This window comes from Centruroides vittatus, unplaced genomic scaffold (genome assembly GCF_030686945.1).
Source record: "Centruroides vittatus isolate TY-2023 unplaced genomic scaffold, ASM3068694v2 scaffold_3046, whole genome shotgun sequence".
NCBI lineage: Eukaryota > Metazoa > Arthropoda > Arachnida > Scorpiones > Buthidae > Centruroides > Centruroides vittatus.
Window position 1 is genome coordinate 1,157,100 of NW_027122699.1, and position 20,366 is coordinate 1,177,465.

The 20,366-nt window shown below is 34.6% G+C and overlaps 1 protein-coding gene across 1 annotated transcript; it reads right to left on the reverse strand.

The window, feature by feature from the left end:
- Positions 1 to 48: 48 nt before the first annotated feature.
- On the reverse strand, positions 49 to 20,240 carry BBS8 (tetratricopeptide repeat protein 8). The gene is made up of 12 exons (XM_067285863.1): positions 20,091 to 20,240; positions 14,654 to 14,832; positions 14,216 to 14,375; positions 14,008 to 14,142; positions 13,861 to 13,946; positions 3,747 to 3,834; positions 2,793 to 2,903; positions 956 to 1,095; positions 722 to 893; positions 533 to 655; positions 371 to 454; positions 49 to 292 (listed from the first exon to the last, which is right to left on the reverse strand). Exons 1-12 carry the CDS (start codon positions 20,190 to 20,192, stop codon positions 176 to 178), a joined length of 1,497 nt encoding a protein of 498 aa, XP_067141964.1. The 5' UTR covers positions 20,193 to 20,240; the 3' UTR covers positions 49 to 175.
- Positions 20,241 to 20,366: the final 126 nt, after the last annotated feature.

Sequence of the window (20,366 nt, forward strand, 5' to 3'; positions counted from 1 at the left end):
TTTACTAAATTTATGATAAAATTTTTGAAATAAATTTCATGTGGCAAGTTGATAAAATAACACTTTTATTGGCTGAAGTTTAATTAAGGCAACAGTTGTTATCAATTGACAATAAAGGTGCTTCTCTTAATTTGTATAAAATGTGATCGAGTCTTTTTAGTATAATTAAAAATTATTAAAGTGTCGAGAACATTTTCTTTATTTTCTCTAATAGTTCTTGAGAATCTGTATGATCGGGAAAGGCCTCCAGGGCTTTTTGTACGATGCTGAAGCAACTCTGCAAGTCACCCATCTGATTTTAAGATTAAAAATGCAAAGATAAGTTCATAAAATTTTATAGGATACATATTTTAAAATAAAAATTTGCTACCTCTTCGGCAAGTAAAGCGTGATTATAAAACGGTTCAAATAAGTAAGATGCTAAATTAGCAGAAGTTTGAAAGAATGCCTTTCCCTATTGTGGAGAGAATAGTTTGATTTGTCAAACTTGTTATTTTCTTTCTTATTTTTTTTAGGTTTAAAATAAACTTACTTGATCGGTGTTGCCTTTGACTGCTTCGATGACACCCAAATTATTATAAGACTCTGCGTGATCGTTGTTTGCCGTCAGTGCCAGTCGAAAACATTGAGTTGCAAGATTCTTGTCTCCTATTCCCTGTAAATAACGGTCGTGTCGTTTGCAAAGTTTAACTAAAATGTCACGAAAAATTTAAAAGCGTACCAGAGCCATGTGACCGACGTTGTACCATACGTCTGCCAGAGTATCGTCGGTCGCCAGCGTCAGAGCTCTCTCGAAACAAGTCACGGCCATGTCGTACTGCTGCGAATAAAAGCAGCACAGGCCGAGATTGTTGTAGAGTTCGGAATTGCAGATGCCCATCTGCAGGAGTCTCCTATAAAATAGTACGGTATAGTGTTTTGTAGACGTAAACAAACCGTTATCTCAAAGTTTTACCTGTAAAATCTGAGTGCAATTTCCGGTTGGTCGGAATAAAAATGATGGGTCGCAATACACGCTATTGCTTCGATGTTAATTGCGTCGTATTGAAGAACGTCTTTGTAATATTTTACGGCAAGATTCAAATCGTTTAATCCCTGAAAAAAAAAGTATAAAGAATAACTTTTTTATTGACATTTTGTGACCAAAATAAGATACCTTCTAAAATAATTGAAATTTTGATCAAAAATTGAATTAAACAAACAATAGCCAAATATTATAATTTCTGTTTTCAAAAAAGTTGTCTTCATTTTCCATCATTTACAAATCACCAGCAAGAGTCCAATACAATTTGTCCCAATTTTCTGACTGGCAGTGTTTTGTTGGCCAGATTTTAATTTTAATCAATTATGTTGTGAATTATGGAATTGGCATTGTTGCCAGAGGACATTTTTTGCAGAGGTGCAACCTCAAATAAAAGGTCATCTTTATGAGTGAAAATTGCTTTGGACTGTCACTGGTGATTTGTAAATGACAGAAAATGAAGACAACTTTGTATCTTCAATATATTTATTTTTTATATTTTAATGTAAATACCATTGGCCAACTTTTAATTTTATTATTATAAGAGTTGAATGTCGAGCAATTGGGAAATGGCACAAAGACGGGAAGTGACCGAGATGCAAATATTGTGATACGTGCGTGGTGTTTCAGAAAGACAAATTATAGATTGTCCTCATTTTATGCCAGTTTGATATATGTCAATTGATGACAACACTGGTTTCAAATTTTCCCCACGATGTACAGAATATTTTTTTCGTGATTAGTGATAGTGCTAGTAATCAACTTTGCTTTAACAGTAACCGTAAGCAGCGTCGAGCTGTTTATTATTCGAAAGTGTTTATTGTTTACGTGGCATTTCACACCATTTTAAAGTGAAGTTATTGTGTAATAATAAAAATAGGAAAGAACAGTTATGACAAAAAAAGGAATTAGTGAATCCAGATGCCCAAGTAATCAATAAGTCACATCAATCTGTGATCTTAGAAGATAAAATAGAAGGTGGTCAAAGCCAGCTTAATATTGTAGGGTTATGAATTGCCTGTCAACTGTTAACAACAATAATAAAGAATGCAGAGAAAATGTTAATTTAAAAATGCATATTTGTGCTCTGTGATCGTTTTTTCTCGTTTATTAGCATACTTTCCACTTACGAGGAAAGGACACCGTTCCGAGACAAAGGTGACAAAATCAAATCTAGTCGCGTAAAAGACCGTCGTCGAGAGTTAATTATTAATATACGTATATTAATAATTCGACTCTCGACGTCCGATTTGTCGAAACATTCTTCTCTGTTCAATTTTAATCTTCTGTACTAGAAAACAACTCCATATTTCAATACGACGACGACAGCTTCCAAACCTTTATTATCTAACATTTTCCCAAATTCGATCAATAATCGTTAGCCAATGTGTTTTGATAATAGAACAAATGTTAATAAATAAATAAATGTTTTTGCATTTGTACTGCTACGATGGAAAATTAATCCAAAAAGATAAAAAGATTTTGATTATAAACTTCTTGAAGAAGCTTCAGAAATTGTATTGTTTTGATGAATTTCTTAAATGCTGGTTATTTATGTCCTAACTGAAAAGATTAAGTAGATAAACAAAAGTACAATTATTGGGAATCTGCCGTCCCAGATTAAAATTACACGATCGTTCCGATATTAATATTTATTGTTCCGATTCAAAACAGTAATGTAATAAATTCAATTTTAATATGTCATTTGGTCATACAGATTTAAAGTGTGACATATATAGAATCTTAAATTAAAACACACGAAATACAATACCTCGTATATGCGTGCAATATTTGTGAGTAGATTTGTTTCTCCGGGAAATTTTTCTAATGCCTGTTTGTACACTTCGAGTGAAGTTAGCGGTTGATCCAGACGAATATACACCTGTAATTTCAATATTCTTGCATTATTATATAAATATTTTAAATCTGTTTTATTATATAATTATAAATAGATTGTTAAAATTAAAATTAATAGAGAAATTAAATAAGTTTACCTTAAGTTTCTTATATCAATTTTTTCAAATAAGTTAATACCGTAAGACTCGAGCTATAATTTTATAATTATTTCCTTTTATAACCACTTAAGAGGTTTTTCGGACAAATAAACCGAAATGTTACATCTTCGAATCCGACGCTCGCTCGAGTTCGAGAATTTCTCGGGCGAACGTCGGATAATTATTTTGCATATAAAAATTACGTAGAAACGTCACTCTTCTATTAGAATGTATCAATTATCACATTTAGTAGATTGAGCAATTTAATTAATGCATCGATTCAAATTCTTTTTATAACTGAAATTATCGTATTTAATCTTTGTTATTTGACTAATACTTTATATAATAAATTAAGTATTTCTTATAGATTTAATCAAACTCTATAGCAGGGATTGCAAACCTTTTTGAGCCTGTGTGCAATATAATAAGCATACCTTTATGCATGCCAAAGTTTTAGACTTCAGATAACAACATTTAAAGAAATTAAATGAATGTACTTTAATTAGAATAAATGTAAAAAAGCTGATTGAGAAAAAGGACAAACAGTCGATAAGCCAAAAGAATGATTGATTTTGATTTATCGTCTTTTTCGTACGATACATTACGTGCCAGATGATTTCTCCTTACGTGCCATAGGTATTTTCCACCCCTGCTCTACAGTTTATAAAATACTTCTACACTAAGTAAAACTAAAGACGTCGATATTATATTATTAAAATTATATTACGGACCTTTGCGAGCCAAAGAAACGTGTCCACCGCATCCTGTTGCTTGACGGCAGATTTAAACTGTCTCTCGGCATCGCGATACATTCCAAATCTGATACAAAATTTTTCAAATAAATAATAAATTTTAAATAAACATAGATACAGAAAACAGAGAAATTTATTTCAGTCATTCCAAAAAAGAATAAACCATTTCTGACATTCTTACATATTGTATACTCTAATATCAGAATGCTTTCATTCCTAATTTTACAAATAATACAATCCATACAATAAACTTACAGTTTATAATTTTACATGCTAAAATAATTTAAATACATTATATATTTTTCTTGTATCCAACAGATCTAATAAACCTGGAAAAGTCCAAATATTACATTGGTATGTACTGTACCTAGTTTTACCATTTAAAAATATTTAAGGAAAAAACACTATTATAAGGGGCCATCCATTAATTATGTGTACGGTTTAAAAGGAATGTTACGCAAAATACATCATCGTACACGACAGGAGAGAGAGGATCGAGATATTGTCTACGTGGACTTTTTTCAATAGTATTAGTGGCATACAAATATGTCCTTGTAAGTCTATTACCAGTCATGTGAATACACTATAAGTTAGAAAACATATGCAAAACTTTTAAGGTCATTTGTTTAAAGTCAGGGGTCCATGAAACATTGTACATGTAATTAAAGAAGGATTTGACAAAAGTACATTATTGTATACAACAAAGAGAGAAGAGGTCGAAAACTACACTTAATTAACAAACAGCCTCTAAATATTTCACAGCCATTAAGAGGGTGAGCTGGAGATTTTCTCCAGGCCCAGAGTAAACTTAGGAGCCTGTAGTGGTTCCTAAGTTTCAAAGTCACTGAAGTGTTAAAATGATTACTTTCTATATCAGTGTTTTTCAAGTTTTTGATGCCAAGACTCTAAATGTACAGTAATTAAAAACTTCCACAGATTTGGAATTTGTGCTGAACACTAGAAATTTTCAAAATTGGGTACTGCAGATAATTTGAGTGACAAAATGTTTCTAAACCTGTGATCTTCAGGCTTCTAAGGGGTCATAGAGTTCTCAGAAGAAGAAAACTATATTATATCGTGGAATAAAAAGTACTTCTTGTAGTAATAATATTTATTATTTATTTTATTTAATAGTACGAGGGAAACTCTGTATGTACGGGCATATTACAACAGAAGAACACATTACAATCATCAGTATCAATTCCAATACAAAATACATCGTTACTAACAGTACAGCATGTAATTGTGGCCGCCAGTGCCAGAGATCCCGAATACTGCCTGGCAACACTTGCCAACGAGAGTTGGCTGGCAACGTGAAAAGGAGGCACGAAAAGTTCGCGGGTTTTTGCCCGGATGTTGGCCGAGGATGTCGGTGACAGTTCTCACCTTTTTAATAAAGTTTTTTTTGTTACTGTTCGTGTTTGTCTGCTTAGTTCTAAAGATCAGTAGGATCGAATGACAAATAATAATTAGCCTGTTAAAAGAAAAAAAGGAATAATACAATATTACTAAACTCCATCTCAACACCGGAAATAGAATATTAATACCAATAACAAACAAAACCGACAACAATAATAATTACCGTATTTTATGGACTATAAGACGCACTTTTTTCTTCGAAAAACTGCCTCCAAAATTCGGGTGCGTCTTATAGTCCGTAAAATACGGTATATCCACAAAAGAAATAAAAATATACACAAAAATGGTAGCAAATAGTCAACGCAAACAAAATTCTATAATATGGAAAAAAAATTAAATTATTAATTATAATATGCCCAAAAGCGACGACCATAAATGCTGCCAACTGTCAAGCACTAAATCATTTACTAATATACTTTTTTTTTTATTAATCAGGTACAAGGGATATGTACTGTACAGTACATACCCAGTACTGCTTAGCACAACTGGGTGGTAAACTACATATTTAACATCTTTTTTGTACAATGATAACTATGTGTGTAACAGTAAATGAATGGTATAGGCAGGAGTGTGGACTCTGTCACTACTCGCAACGCATGGGACTTAACACTGTAAAGGGCCGGGTAGCTTCCCAGACAACTGACAATATTCAGTATAATTTTTGCACTAAAGTCCATTTGAAATATAAGTCAATAAGAGTTTTGAAGGACCTGTAGATTTCTTCATCTTACAGGAGAAGGCTTTTATTGCATGGCCAACCTATAGGGTAGATGTATAGATGTAACAGTTTTGGCCAGTGTACCAGTTCTGGCCAGAAAACAAATTTAACTTAAAAATATAATCACCACATATTCAAATCTGTCCAATGAAACAAACTTTTATTGTTAACTGTTCACACAGTTAACAATAAAAGTTTGTTTCATTTGTGATTATATTTTTAAGTTAAATTTGTTTTCTGGCCAGAACTGGTACTACACTGGCCAAAACTAGTACATCTACCCAGGGCCGGATTATCGAATAGGCAAAGTAGGCAAATGTCTAGGGCCCGTAAGTCAGAGGGGCCTGGCTTCAGTGCAGAAGATTTCTCTGTGTGGAAACGAGTTAAAAATTTAAGAAATTCGATAGGACAGAAAATGCTGTGCTTAACAATTCTTTTCTTACTAAGCTCCCCTCGACTACCCATTGCCTAAAAAAAAAAAAAAAAAAAAAAAAAAGGTTAACAGCCTCCCGTACGTCATAAGTAACGCCACAGGATCTCTCACGTCATCTAGATATATTCCTAGAGCTCGCGTCTCGTGGTAGTACCGATGTATAGATGGTTATGATTTATTTTCTAAATCTACACCTATACGTCGCGACATCGCATATTCGATATAGCGTTCAAGTTGCTCGAGTGCGAAGATATTACAATTCAATAGTGTTTTATAAAAGAGTTAAAAAGGGTGACACTACGGTGTGACTTGGGGTGACACCACGATATCCGCACCGGGTGTTACCCATGCTAGCTACGCTAATGTCACATTATATAAGATTTGTTTAGAAGCAACTTATTTAAATGGGGCCCCAATTTAAATTTTGTCTAGGGCCCGCTAGAGGCTTAATCCGGTGCTGCATCTACCCTATGTTTGTAGCCTAAAATTTGCTGTAAATTGTTCCTTTCTTTTTCGACTATAGGGCAGTCGAACAGGTAGTGGTTGTTTCTATCAGTTTTGTCACAAATAGAACACATCACTATCAGTAATTTTGAACCTGTGTAAGTAGCTTTGAAAGCAGCCATGGTTCGTTATAAATTGGGTTGTATTATAATCAATTTTGAGCCAATTTATCTTGTAGATACTTTTAATGTCTGGTGAGTATGAGTAAGTTGTTTCATTATGGAAGTTGTCCCAATACATTTGCCATTCTATTAAAATATAGTTTTTTATAGCATTGTATCCTGTCAGGTGATAATTTGCTGTATATTATGGTGTTTTCTTGGTAGATGGCTGCCTTCTTTGCTAATTTGTCGCCTCTTTCGTTGCCAATATTTCCCCGGTGTCCTCTCGGCCAATTAAAGGAGAAGGCACTATTTGAATTTTATAGCATGTTCTGAATTATGTAAATAGCAGCTTGGCTGTCAGAATAGATGTTAACGTTATGATGTGGGTATTTAGAAACACAGTCTTCCACTACAGTGGCAATCGCCAGCAGTTCTGCTTGTGTAACACTGCATCTATTGTCTAATTTGAGAAGTTTATTCTCGATTTCCATATATTTATGATATATTACATAACTGCCACCAACGTTATCATTAATTTTAGACCCATCTGTGTATACGTCTATATGATTGTCTGTCAATGGTTCAGAGGTTTCTTTTACTTGGGTTCTGGATAAGTGCATAAGGGATCTTCCATTCAAAGTCGTCTTTTTTAAGTCTCTCATTCCCGATGATGATATCATTATCATGTTTCGGTTTCCATTTTAATGCGTGATATTTGATTTCAAGATCCATGGGGGCTTTCTAGTGATTGTCTGGAGGCTGTTAGTAGGAGTTGTTCTGTAACCTTTAGTGAGAACCAGTAGTATTTTCCTTTGGGATGATGTTAGTTTCCTTTTATTATGTATTTTGTGAGTGGTTTCCTCCCAAACTGGGCAGGCATAGTTAATTATTGGAATAAATATCATGTTATAAATTGAGTCCATAGCATGAGAGTCAAGCTCCCAGTTGCTTTTAGTGACCCTAGAGAAAGACTGAAAGAGTAACCCTGTTTTCTTACAAATGTTCTCAATATGTGTGGTCCAAAGAAGCTTATAGTCAAGTGCAATCCCTAAATATTTAATGTTTTTCTTTATTTTTATACTTTCTGACCCCATCTGAATTGTCGGTACTCTCTTGTACAAGTTTTGAGTGCCTGGCTTGAAGATCAGCTTGTTTTTCCCTCCCCATTCACTTATTTTTGACATAGTCTGCCTTCCTTTCCTTTCGAGTTCTGCTCTAGAGTTACCCGTCAACAGCACGAATGTGTCATCCGCATACACAATAATTTTGTCTTGTCCGAAGTCCTGGGTCAAAAAATCATTGAAAAGGACACACCACAGAAGCGGCCCAAGGGCCGAGCCCTGTGGACAGCCTCTATTATACTCATTCTCAAAAGTAATATTCCCTGTTTTGATGGTAATAGTTCTCTCACGAAGTGGGGCATTGTAGTTGCCTGAGTCTATAAAGAATCAGTGGCCACCATGCACTGTCAAATGCCTTCTGAATGTCTATGCTAAGTCCTAAGTTCGAAAACATATTTTTCTGTCAAGTAGTGCTTTGATGATGTTGACTTCTATAGTGATAGCATGAACGGTTGACCTTTGCTTTCTAAAGCCATACTGCTTGTCACTCAGTAGTTTATTTGACTCAAGGTGCCAAGAGAGTCTGTTTGTAAGCAGTTTTTCCATTACTTTCCCTAGTGCAGGTAACAGGGAAATCAGTCTGAAATCTCCAGGTTTATTTACTTTAGGGACAAGTACCAACTTGGCTCTTTTCCATTCCCTGGGGAAGATGCTAAAATGTAGGCAAGTATTGAAGAGGTAAAAAAAGGTATTGGTTTTTTTTTGGTGTCACGACTTGGTGAATTTATAGACACTTGGTAAATTCATCTATTTAATCCATAATCTTTACAGAGACGTGTTTTGGGCTTTTGCCCTCTTCAGTCTGTTATGTAATATACATACGTTGTATCTGGTGAGCATCTGTCCGGCACCTTCCACACTACATCTTCCCACTTACTTTCCCCTCCCTGCTAACTTGACTGCTTCCCCCACATGTCTCACAGCATGTAACTTCTTCCTCCCAGAATGCTGCACACAGCCACGCCTACAACTGTATAAATATACTTTTTAAGATATTCTATTTAATAGTTGTAATGAGCTTTTATGAATTTCTATGCTTAGGTTCTTGTTAATATTATTTTGCTTCCTTTAAATTTTCTTTTGTACCAATTTTTTTCCTTGTGTACTATTTTAACATCAGTTTTATCTATGCTGCAGTTATGAATTGTGCAGTGTTCGTAAAAACAGTTTATTCTATTATATTTTAAATCTGCGATGTGTTCTTTTAATCTTGTTTCCAATCCTCTTTTTGTTTCTCCAATGTATGCTTTTGGTGGTTCACATGTGCAAGGTATTTTGTAAACGATGTCAGTAGTGTTGTATTTATCTGGTTGTAGTGTTGAGTTTATGTTCCAAATTTGTTTGATGATCTCTGGGACAATTCCGTCGAGCCCGGGGGTTTATCTGTTATTCAGGTCAGTGATTATTTAGCCAACTTCTTCGCATGAGAAAGGGGGTGTGTCAGGGTTGTTAATATCTACATTTATCTTGTCTCTGATTTCACTATGAATGTCGAGATCTTTGTTTTCGTTGTCTTCTACAGAAATTTTTTGAAATATAGCTTTGAAGGTAGTTTGCAGATCATTTGTATGTCCTTCTGTAGTTTCTATGGTGGTCAAGCCTCTGTTCTTCTTAATTTGTTACAGCTCCACTTGGTAAGAAACCCCCAAGGGTCTTTGCTAGCTCTAGTGCAGTATTCTCTCCAGGATTTCAATTTAGAATCTTTTATGTGTAGGTGTAAGTATTGTTGCTTGTAGATCGACCTTTGTGTGTCCTCTTTAGTAGATCGACCTTTTGTGTATCCTCATTTTGGTATTTTATACCAAAATGTGCAGATTTAAGAATGTTAAATCCAATTAACTATAATAGTGTAAAAAAAAAAAAAAACCAAGCAAAATGTTGACTTTATGTTCATACTAGCTGTTACCCACAACTTTGCCTGCACAGATTTTGCAAGCAAACAATCATTTATATTCAGTATTCCAACAGCCATTGTAATTGTTATATAACACCTACCTCTGAGAATGATGAAAATTGCTGAGAATCAAATGAACTGTTTTCAATTTGATCAATTTTCTAGAACGTTTACAATCATTCTATAATCGAACCAATATGCAATAACAAATTCGAATTTAAAACAGTTCGAACATTTGGTTAAAAATTCGAAATATATAAAAATATTTATAACAACATCCGAAATGTTATCAATTTAATACACCTAAGTACTCAATGAAGACTAAATGTAGTTAAAAACAAAAAATTGCATCTAAAATAGTACAGTAGAAGCTGTTCTTCAGGTTAAGCCATAATTCTCTCCCTCTCCCCCACGGAGGGAGAGAATTATGGCATAATCCCTTCTTAGTGTGTGTTTTCATGACATACCCTAACTGTGTACCAAATTTCACCACTTTAGGTTCAGCGGTTTGCTCTGGGCGAAGATGAATCAGTCACTCGGTCAGGACAAATAATTTTATATATTTAGATAACCAACCAAGGTTGATCCTTGGTTGGTTATATGAACATAGTTTGCCAATATTAGCATTAGAAGTTTGCCAATATGCATTCACGTACTAAAAGTAAAATGAATGGTAACTGGTTAATAAATAAATAACCAGGAATATTTTGGGGTGTTTTATCCAGATGTGTCGGGCCCCGTCCCTCACCACCCAGCCACACCAATACGACCCCGGCCGAACCCATAACGGGCTTGCTAAAAGAGGCCCTCTTAGTGCCCATAGGGTGGAAAGAGTTAAAAAAAAAGTCTATGGTGTATTAGTTCCACCATGACATTTACAATAAAATATATTAATTCATTAAAAAAAGGATGTTTACATCATATGGTAGTTTCATGGGAATATGTTGTAAATTTTTCCCATCTCTCTCAAGCACAAAGATAGTGGAAGTAAATCATTTTAAGAAGACTTGGCATAATGTATAAAGAATCTTTCATTGTAATGGATAAAAACCAACATCGTATAAATTAATACAAAAATAATCAGTTTTATTCTGCTATAGTATATGTTAAAAACATCTTGGTCTTGGTGCATATGGAAAGCACTTTTGGAATCTACATGCATTTTGTCTCATTTCCTCATAATATATCGTTGTTTCACAGTAGTGCTCATAAATATAAGGTTCTAGCAAAAGTGCACTATTAATTAGTAGACTAAATAATATTGGGTCTTTTATAAGTGTTGTATGTTGTGCAGCAAAATCGGTGATGCCACGTGATTCATGAAGATTGCATTTTCGATTTGCATTTTGTTCTCACATTTGAAAAATTTACATATTGCCACAGAACTTTCATGCTATTTACATACTTACATGTTTCTTTTTAATGAGTTAATCTATTTTAATGTAAGCATTGCAGAGATACTAAGGCATCACAAAATATAAATATACTTGTGCAATGCTGAAACGATCTGTTTTGCGTCTGGATAAATGTTAAGGTAAACAGCCCGTATGTTTTTCCTTTGGTATGAAACTAAGATGGTAAGATTCTATTTTAGTAGGAATTTATCAGGTATGACTTTGTCTTGGTAGGATTCTTCAATGACCCCAAGATTTACATGTACTGTATGGAAAATATTTCTTTAAAATAATCAACTGAAAACTACTTGTGTATTATTTACATTTCAATTATATAAGTGCCATTCTCTGATTTTTTTATTGCTAGAATTAGAGACTAACTTTTGCGCACAGATTTTTTAAACCTGGCTCATAGATATGTAGTAAGTTAATTTTTACACTGTAATGTGACTTATGATCTTTTAAAGCAAAAGAACAATAAATGTTATTTTAAAATCACTCAAAATTAGACCATATAAATCACTTTGTTTTATTTTAACGTTACAATTAATGCAAACACTTCTTTTATTGACAAGAGAGAACTCTTAATATTTAAATCGAATATAGATAAAAATTTTCTGAAATATTTTAATTCTTGTTGAACCTTTCATAACTTCAATTTCAGGGCATGTGTTAATGAATTAGTCTAAAAATTAAACCAAAATGTAAAATGTTATATTCTTCTAATGGATTAAAGATTTTATAAATGAACTAATAAATTTTGCCCTTTTTGAAGTTTTATACTTTTATAGTTGTAGATTTTTATAATCCAGGTATAAAAATGAGTATCCAGCATTCACCACTACTCTGAATTTATATTTATAATTAATTTAGTATATAAGTGTGGGGCCGGGAGTTGAGAATATAAATAATAATAATAATAATTACTGTTTTCTTCCTATTCGAAGTCTAATTTTAGTTTCTAGAATCCGTTTTTTTTTTGTGTTTTGTAAATAATTTAACAGGACAACTAACTTAAACGGACATCTGTTGGAAGTTCGCCCCCCCCGTTGGCAAAGTGGTTGTCGAGTTAAAGTCGTTAAACCCGTGATTTATCCGGTAAACAAGATCGAGATGGTAAAGAAATGGGTGCGCGAGACGATTTAATTGTCACATTCCCGACCTAATTGACAGATCCCCGATCGTAGATCGTGGGAGCAACTGAGGGATCGACCGACCGGGGTAAGTTTGGGTCATCAAGTTGCACCGAGTTCAAAGTGGAATCTGTCCGGCTTTCCATCGGAGGAGGCGGTATTCGGAGCCGAGTGGTCCCGGCTGCGCCTTCTCCAAGACAGAAAAACACATTTAGATGTAATTTACGGGACCGTCGTCCGGGGAAGGGCTTGACCCGACTCGGACGGGGAGCGGCCCGGGAGGGGGAGTTCGGGGATCTTCGGCGACCCCGCGGCCCGAATCGCGTCCCTGGCAACAGACCAGGGACCAATAGAGAGAAAGAAGACCCCCGTTCGGACCAACCAAAAACTCGGGATTTCGGGAAAGAAAGGTTATAAAGCCCGAAACTCTTGGGGCACGGGGAGGCAGAAGTGAAGGTTGAGAAGAGAAGACCCGAGTCGACGGATATCATATACCGGACTTCGAGGACTTCGAGCGTTTTCACCCGTGAGTGACTAAGATTAAGGGACCCAACTTCCCATCGTGGTTCTCCGAGGGACTTTTCTCCCCAGCTAGCCTCCAGTGGGAACTTTCCTCTACGGTAACGGACTCCAAAACGGACGGCGAACCACCTACCAAGAGGAACGGACTAACGAGACGACACTACTCTTATTGTAAGCATGTTTCTGTCAAAATAAACGCGTTAAAATGGAAAACACGGTCTCAGTGTGAGTCGTCTTTGCGTTCAGCAAACCACTACCCCCATACGGTAAAGGCCCTTTCGAGACATCCTGACCTAAAGCGAGTCGGGTCAACTTCGCCCCTTTCACTAAGAGGCGCAAATCCTCACATAAGTTATTAATGTAGTATAATACTACATTAATAACTTATATTCATAAATGTTATTTTAGAAATTAATTAATATTTACAGTTTTAACAAACAGTTTGTATTCCTATAAACATTTTGTTAACACAAATACTGTAAATGAATTACATTAATTTAGTAGCTATTGACAACTGAGATTACCGATATAGTAGCATCTTATAACAGCATATAATAGTATTGTTTATTAGTGTTGCTTAAACTTTTTGGTATCAATGCCATTAATAGGTTTAATTCATAAGAAAATACTTTTTTATATTGTGACTTTGTTTTCATTTATGTTGGAAGTATTAAAAATGAAAAATTATTTAAACGTTTCGTGGTCTCGAAGTCTCGCGGTCTCGGGGAACGTTGCCCTATAGTTCGAGAAGCGCCGTTTTAGAAATTAAATCGACATTTTTATACAAATAATTGCCAAAATCACTTTTAAAAGTTGGGTAGTATAAAAGTTATATTGTTAATTTTATTCACCTGTAATAACATTTTCCTAGTTGTAATTTCCACCACCAATCTTTATATTGGCAAGCTTGCGTAGCTTGTGCGGCTAAATCTAAAGCCTAGAAAAATTAATATTCGATTCAATAATTAAACATAAAATATATAATTTAGAATACTCACATGTCTGACGTCATTTTCGTGATAATAAATATATTCAAAAAGAGGTTTTGCTAGCGATGGAGTAGAAGCATACTTAGTTAGATTTAACCTTCCCAAATTTATGAATGGGCCTTCGGGATGGGATAACATAGAAGCCTGAAAATAACATTAGTTTCAATTTAACTGGTTTAAATTGTTATCTGTGTTTGAAATGAAGGCATTACTTTACCGTTCCCAATCGAACAAATCTACCGGACGCACTAGATACCGGTCTGGCCGTGCGAGAAGTTCGTGAAGTTCTCATTGCTTTTTCCATAGAACCGGGATTACCGGACTGAGTATTGGGACGGACGACTCCCGACAAAGGGCGACCGGCATGAGTGACGGGACTATAATAAAAAATATACGTATATATTCTTTTAAATTAATATTTTCAAAATTGGAATCAGATGAAAGTTTTGAATGTTACTTTTGTGATTTGCATAATCAATTTCATAAAAATAATTTATTTTTTAACATAAAACAACATATTAACCAGGTATTTCTAAAAAAGGACTTCTTTTCTTTAACATATAAATTCAATAATTTATTAAGATACCAATTAGATTAATAATAATTATTTTATAAATAATTTTCTATGATGTTTTTTTATTAATTAATCACTAACCGAATTGATTGGCTGGTCCCTTGAGGTCTGTTGGGAGTTTTTAAAGATGTTCCAGGTCTTGCCACTTGAGCAATAGCATTGTCGTCTAGAAGTGCCTCCGCAATACCTTCCTCGTCGGCTTCTAAATCGTCGATGTATACTTGTTCGGTTAAAGCTCTTAATTTTAAGCACCAAATTGCCTAAGATAGAAAAAACTTGTATATTTAATGAAATATACAAACAGCATCACTTAAATTTTGTATAGTTTAATTAAATTAATTTCTATATTAAATAAGATTATTTTATTCACAATGTAAAATATAAGTTCTGAATCTTCACAAAGCTGGTTATAAACAATTAAATAACTCCACAAAACCTTTAAAAGCACCAGCACAATAATATATTCAAAACAAATATGTCGAGACAAATCATAATGTTAAAACTGTAAAAACCATTTGTTCGTGTACAATTGAATAAATAGGAAAATGGAAATATCACTTGGCAATACTATTACAATCTAGTTTAACAAATATAAAATTGAAATTAATTTCTAGCTGTTGAAAATTTTATTTCAAATCAAACTATGAAATTAATCATCTTACAATTTTCACTTAAATAAAGTAAAACTTTAGTGTGTCTGAAAAATCAAATATTTATGAAAGAAACTTCTATTTCTTGTAACGGTATGCCACTCGTAGGTGGAAAGATGCATTATGGACCGAAGATAGATCTGCAGTTCTAAAATATTTGGATTTCCAATTTTAGTAGTCCTGAAAAAAGCAATTTTTTATGTTTAACATTCAAAGAAAAGACAAGTAAATATTCTTTTACTTTATAGTAGTGAAATACATATAAAAGTATCACAAGTAAAGAAAGAGTAAAGAAATACTGTAGATACAAATATTAGAATTACTTTTAATTATTCAATGACAATTATAGGTGATTCGTTATAAATTTTATATAACGGATTGGGTTTGTTTATGCCAAACACCAATACAATATGGACTATATGCCATATCAATTTTGTCCATATGGACAGGCTTTATCTACAGTGGAAGTAACCAGTATTAAATAATAAAACCCAACATATCCTGGGAACATACCGTAAAAAGTAAATTCAAAAACTCACGCCAAGTTTTGTATAGTTTTTGGAGACATTTTAAGTTTCCTGTCATATGATACATTGCACTTGAATCAATGACCCAATCATTGTCAACATAATTTGTTTCATACAATTGTACCTTTAGTACTTTTCTTTCACCTTGTTTATCCTTTTCTACACAAACAGTGGATCTGTGTCGCTTATCATAATTCTTGTGAACATTTTTATTTGTTCCTTGTCTCTTAAAAGCATCTTCACTTGTCTTATTTTTGTTGTTTAAATGCCAACATTCATTTTTATAATGATTACTTTTGTGGCAGTAAGTGCAAAATTTCTTTTCTTTGTAATTCCACTTTTCTGCATTTTTGCTTTTAAATGCTAAGGCTTGTCTTGATGTACTTTGTTTACTTTGCAAACACCTTTCAAATTCATCTATCAATTTACTTGTTATATATCCTTGTGTCAGTTCTTTTTCATCCTTACTTTCCAGTGCAGTTATTAAAATAGACTATGACTCTGGTAAACTACATAGCAGTGTAGCACATAAGTGTGACTCTTTAATCTGTTCCTTCAATCCAAAAATATCTTTCACGTGATCCTGCATTTTCATGTTCTCATCATACTTTATAGAAAAAAAGGTTTCTAAGCAAAACTAATTTGCTTGTTAAGTTAGCTTGTTCGTGGACAGTTTTTAACTTTTTTCACATTTCTGAGCAGTCTATTCGTGTAGAGTCCCACTAGTCCGAACTAATTAGGATCGAGCCCCGTTCGGATTAGCCGAATAATTGAAATAATGCGGAAGCAAGCAGTAAAACACGTCCGGTTTATATAAATCCAATACCATCAATGACTTTTGTTTCTGTTTTTGTGTGTAAGTACAGTATAGATCTGCTGTTTTAATAGGCTATGTCAAACAGTAATTTATTAATTTTGTACAGTTTTAATACAGTGTTACAATAAAATACAATTTGTTTTTGTTGTGGAATTCTAAATGTTTTTGTACCATTAATACCATTTAAATTCAATTGGAAAATACAAAAAAAGTATATTTTGTGAGCTAAAAATTTCCTCTCCACCAACTGAAACATGTTTGGATTAGGCAGACGTTCAAATTAGCGTTGTTCGGACTAGTGGGACTCTACTGTATTACACGAATTATTTGAGAATCTGAAATATTTAAGCATATTAATGCTCTAGCACTACAATCATACTTATAGTATGCATTGTCTGGTTTTTCAGGTTTCACGCCAAATACCGTGTCATAAATTTTCTTTAATTAATAGCATTTACATTCAAAACTTCCATATTGAATAATTTTTATCATTTAATTTTTCAATACTATTATCATCTTCTTTTGAAATTGCCATTAGTGATGCTTTGCTTTTTCCAAGAGAAAAAAATTCCAATATGGCACTATAATGTCAGAATAACAGTTAAGATGCATTTCATGGTAATCACCAACTCATTGGTAATGATAAACTTCTATTTTGCTTATGACTCATTAATCAACATCATAGCTTATTGAGATATGCATTTACATCCTTATCAGTGATCTCAGTCTCATAATCAATGTTAGGATTAAGGTCTTTTATCATTAACTCTAGTTGTGATTTTTCAAAAGTAAATCGACCTCTCACAGCACAGGATGGGATGACAATGTCTTTAGAAAAAAAACTTTATTGATGTTATTTACACAGATCACAAAGTAATTGCAAACTTTACAGACTGCACAGAGAAAGGAAAAAGAATGACTACAAAAAATGTGACGAGATCTTGCACTCTTCCCATGAGCACTATTGTTGAGGAATTGTTAAACATAGAGGTCTAACAAATACAAGGTTCAAAGTTAAATGTTCATTATCGTGACCATAGGAACAGGCCTGGCTGCTCTAGCCATGGTTAAACCACTTTTGCTGCCAATGTTACAGACACAATTCTAATTTCATATCATCTGCTAGTGTGTGATACTTTAAGATCAAACCAATCAACTTTTCCATAAGGTAAAGAGAAAGGAGAAAGCAATACCTTAACATGATAACTGCTCTTTCCATTTGACTGAGTCACTTCCCCCTTCTTATGGCATCTGACTCTGAACTTTTCATGATCACTATTGGATTATGGAATATTGTTGCACAATATTCGTTATGTTCAATAACTCATGCTAAAGTTTTATGGACATTGTTTTCATTTCTATTTGTAAATATTTTTAATCCATAATTTACTGTTAAATTACAGGCAATTAATTTGGGTAGGAATAATGGAAGGTGGGTGTTTCAACGAATAGTTTCCTCACACGAGAAAAGTAAAATCGACATCGACACACTAAGCTTGTCATTCAGTATGCAAAGTTTGAGCGTAAAGATCATTAAACATAAGTTTTGTCAAGTTTATGGTTATAGGAAAATGTCTAAGTACAATTGCTTAATGCATTAATATGTCAATAAAATTACAGGGCAAACCGTTTGGGTAGGGATAATTTGAAAGTGGCATCGTTGAAGCCGACGAGAAGGGTGAAGGAGATGAAATTTCCCTGGCTCGAGACCCACAGGGACTCAGACATCATCTTGCAACGTGTTTGTTTTTTTGTGTGATAATTAACCATAGAAGGACAGTGCCGAAAACTATGGACCAAGTGGGGGTGATAAATTGCCTCAACCTCACAACTGCAAAAATACATAGAAAATTGGGATTTTACTTAGGGTCCACATAAATCTTTCCTCCCTTGCCTGGCAAAGTTTTTCGGCATCCAGAGCATCACAGTAAACATATTACTCGTACAAAGTTCAAATTCTGCCACGACAACAACAGAAAAAGAACATTTTGTCGTGCAAAAACAGGATCGATGGTAACAGCACCAGCATGCACCGAGAGAGATCACGTCACCCACAAAAAAATCTGTGACAGTTGTCCCGAAGTCAACTCTGCCACACGTGACACATCACACAAACTATTTACCCCATATATTTACACTCCAAATTTGGTAAGACACACTCTCCGAACGAGGGATCCGCCACTGCCCAGAACACGGACCCCCTTGTACGAACAAATAAGTTGACAAGACCGTACCCGCAACTCTCGGCAAGACACGGCCCCCGAAACTGGCCCATTTCCGGGATGCATACAATTGGGAGTCACGCCGCACGCTCCACCGAGACTGTGGCATTCGACCGTCGAGCCCACGCAACCACGCCGGCTTCGAGCAGCCCACTCGACCATCCACAAAATACTTGACATCATACAGTTTTAGAGGCACGGCTCGGCCCCACCCCGACGCGACCGCATGCAGCATCGGTCGAGGAATCCCAAGCGACGGCAAGCTCGACCGACACAGAGCACAAAAAAATAGGTGGTAGTACTGGGCCGTGTTCAGTAACTCAGAATTCTTGTTAAGTCTAGTTAAGCCGTGATGTCGAACTCATTTCTAGCTACTACTTGACTCCTCCCACTGCTAGAATTCTAGCTAGTTCAGTCAGCTTCTTTTATCTATGCTAACTACTAGTGACATCATTGTTTTTGTCTCGTCGTACAATTTGCAAGATGGTTGCTCATGTTGGTCTAAACATATTTTATTATAACAATTACAATGCTAGTCTCTCATTCAAATCATTAACTCATTCTAAAATGTAAAATTATCATATGTCGGTATAAGATTCCAAATACATTTTAACGGAAGACAACGGTCCATTTTGTCGATTACAACGAATAATTGCTTCATTAATTTCATCACAATCCGACGCAGCCTTCATTCGAATAATCGTATCGGTTACTTCATCCTTTTCGACAACCGGTTCGTTTGCGACAACCATTGCAAACATAATTTTAACTTTGTCCACTATTTTGCCCAATTGTCTAACTAAGAACAATCGTTCGACGATGCTCGGAACACTCTTAGCTTCATCCACTAAGCACTCGGAATTCTAACTCAGACGTTCTGCGTTACCGAACACGGCCCCGGTTTGAGGTAAAATGCATTTTCGGTGGGTAGAAATTAACCGGTAAGGTCGATTTGGCACCACGACCGACTATGACGGCAGTCGGCGGACCGACTAGTAGTACAGGCCAGATAGATTTAAATTAAAAAGTAAAACATTTGTAATCGATCGGTTTGGTCGGTCGGTACAAAATTGGCCTAAGACACAAACCCAAAACGGGATTTGTCGTCTTCCTCGTACGGGCAAGAGTCGACGGAAGAGCACTCGGTCTAAGGCTTTGGTAAAGTCCCAATCGTCTCGTTCGGAGGTGCAATTGTACCATTTTGAGTAATGTAAATATCAAAGAACCTTTGAAAGTTTTTAAGTTAAAAATCTGGTATAAATTTCATTTTGATCTACGTAAAAGGAGCCAACACTAGCATACTTGATCGTAAGGATTCTTTTCGAGTAATTCGCTACAAATTTCGACGCATTCTTCGAATTTTCTTCTTCTAAACAAACTTATTGCTTTGAAGAGCGGATCCATGACTTTTCGGTAAACAAACCGTTTCCATGGCAACGAACGAAGCAAAGATAAAAAGCGACCTCTCGGTTTTTAAAACGAATCGATCAAAAAAGAGTATTATTTTTAATTCGGAAGATGAATATAAACTAATATTAACATTTTAAAATTTAATATTTACAAATACGCTTCCATTAG

Coding starts and splice junctions, on each gene's coding strand:
- BBS8 (XM_067285863.1), bottom strand. CDS start 20,192: ATGGATCCGCTCTTCAAAGCAATAAGTTTGTTTAGAAGAAGAAAATTC. Junction 14,376..14,653: donor GGGACCAGCCAATCAATTCG/GTTAGTGATTAA, acceptor TTTTTATTATAG/TCCCGTCACTCATGCCGGTC. Junction 656..721: donor ACGTCGGTCACATGGCTCTG/GTACGCTTTTAA, acceptor CGTTATTTACAG/GGAATAGGAGACAAGAATCT.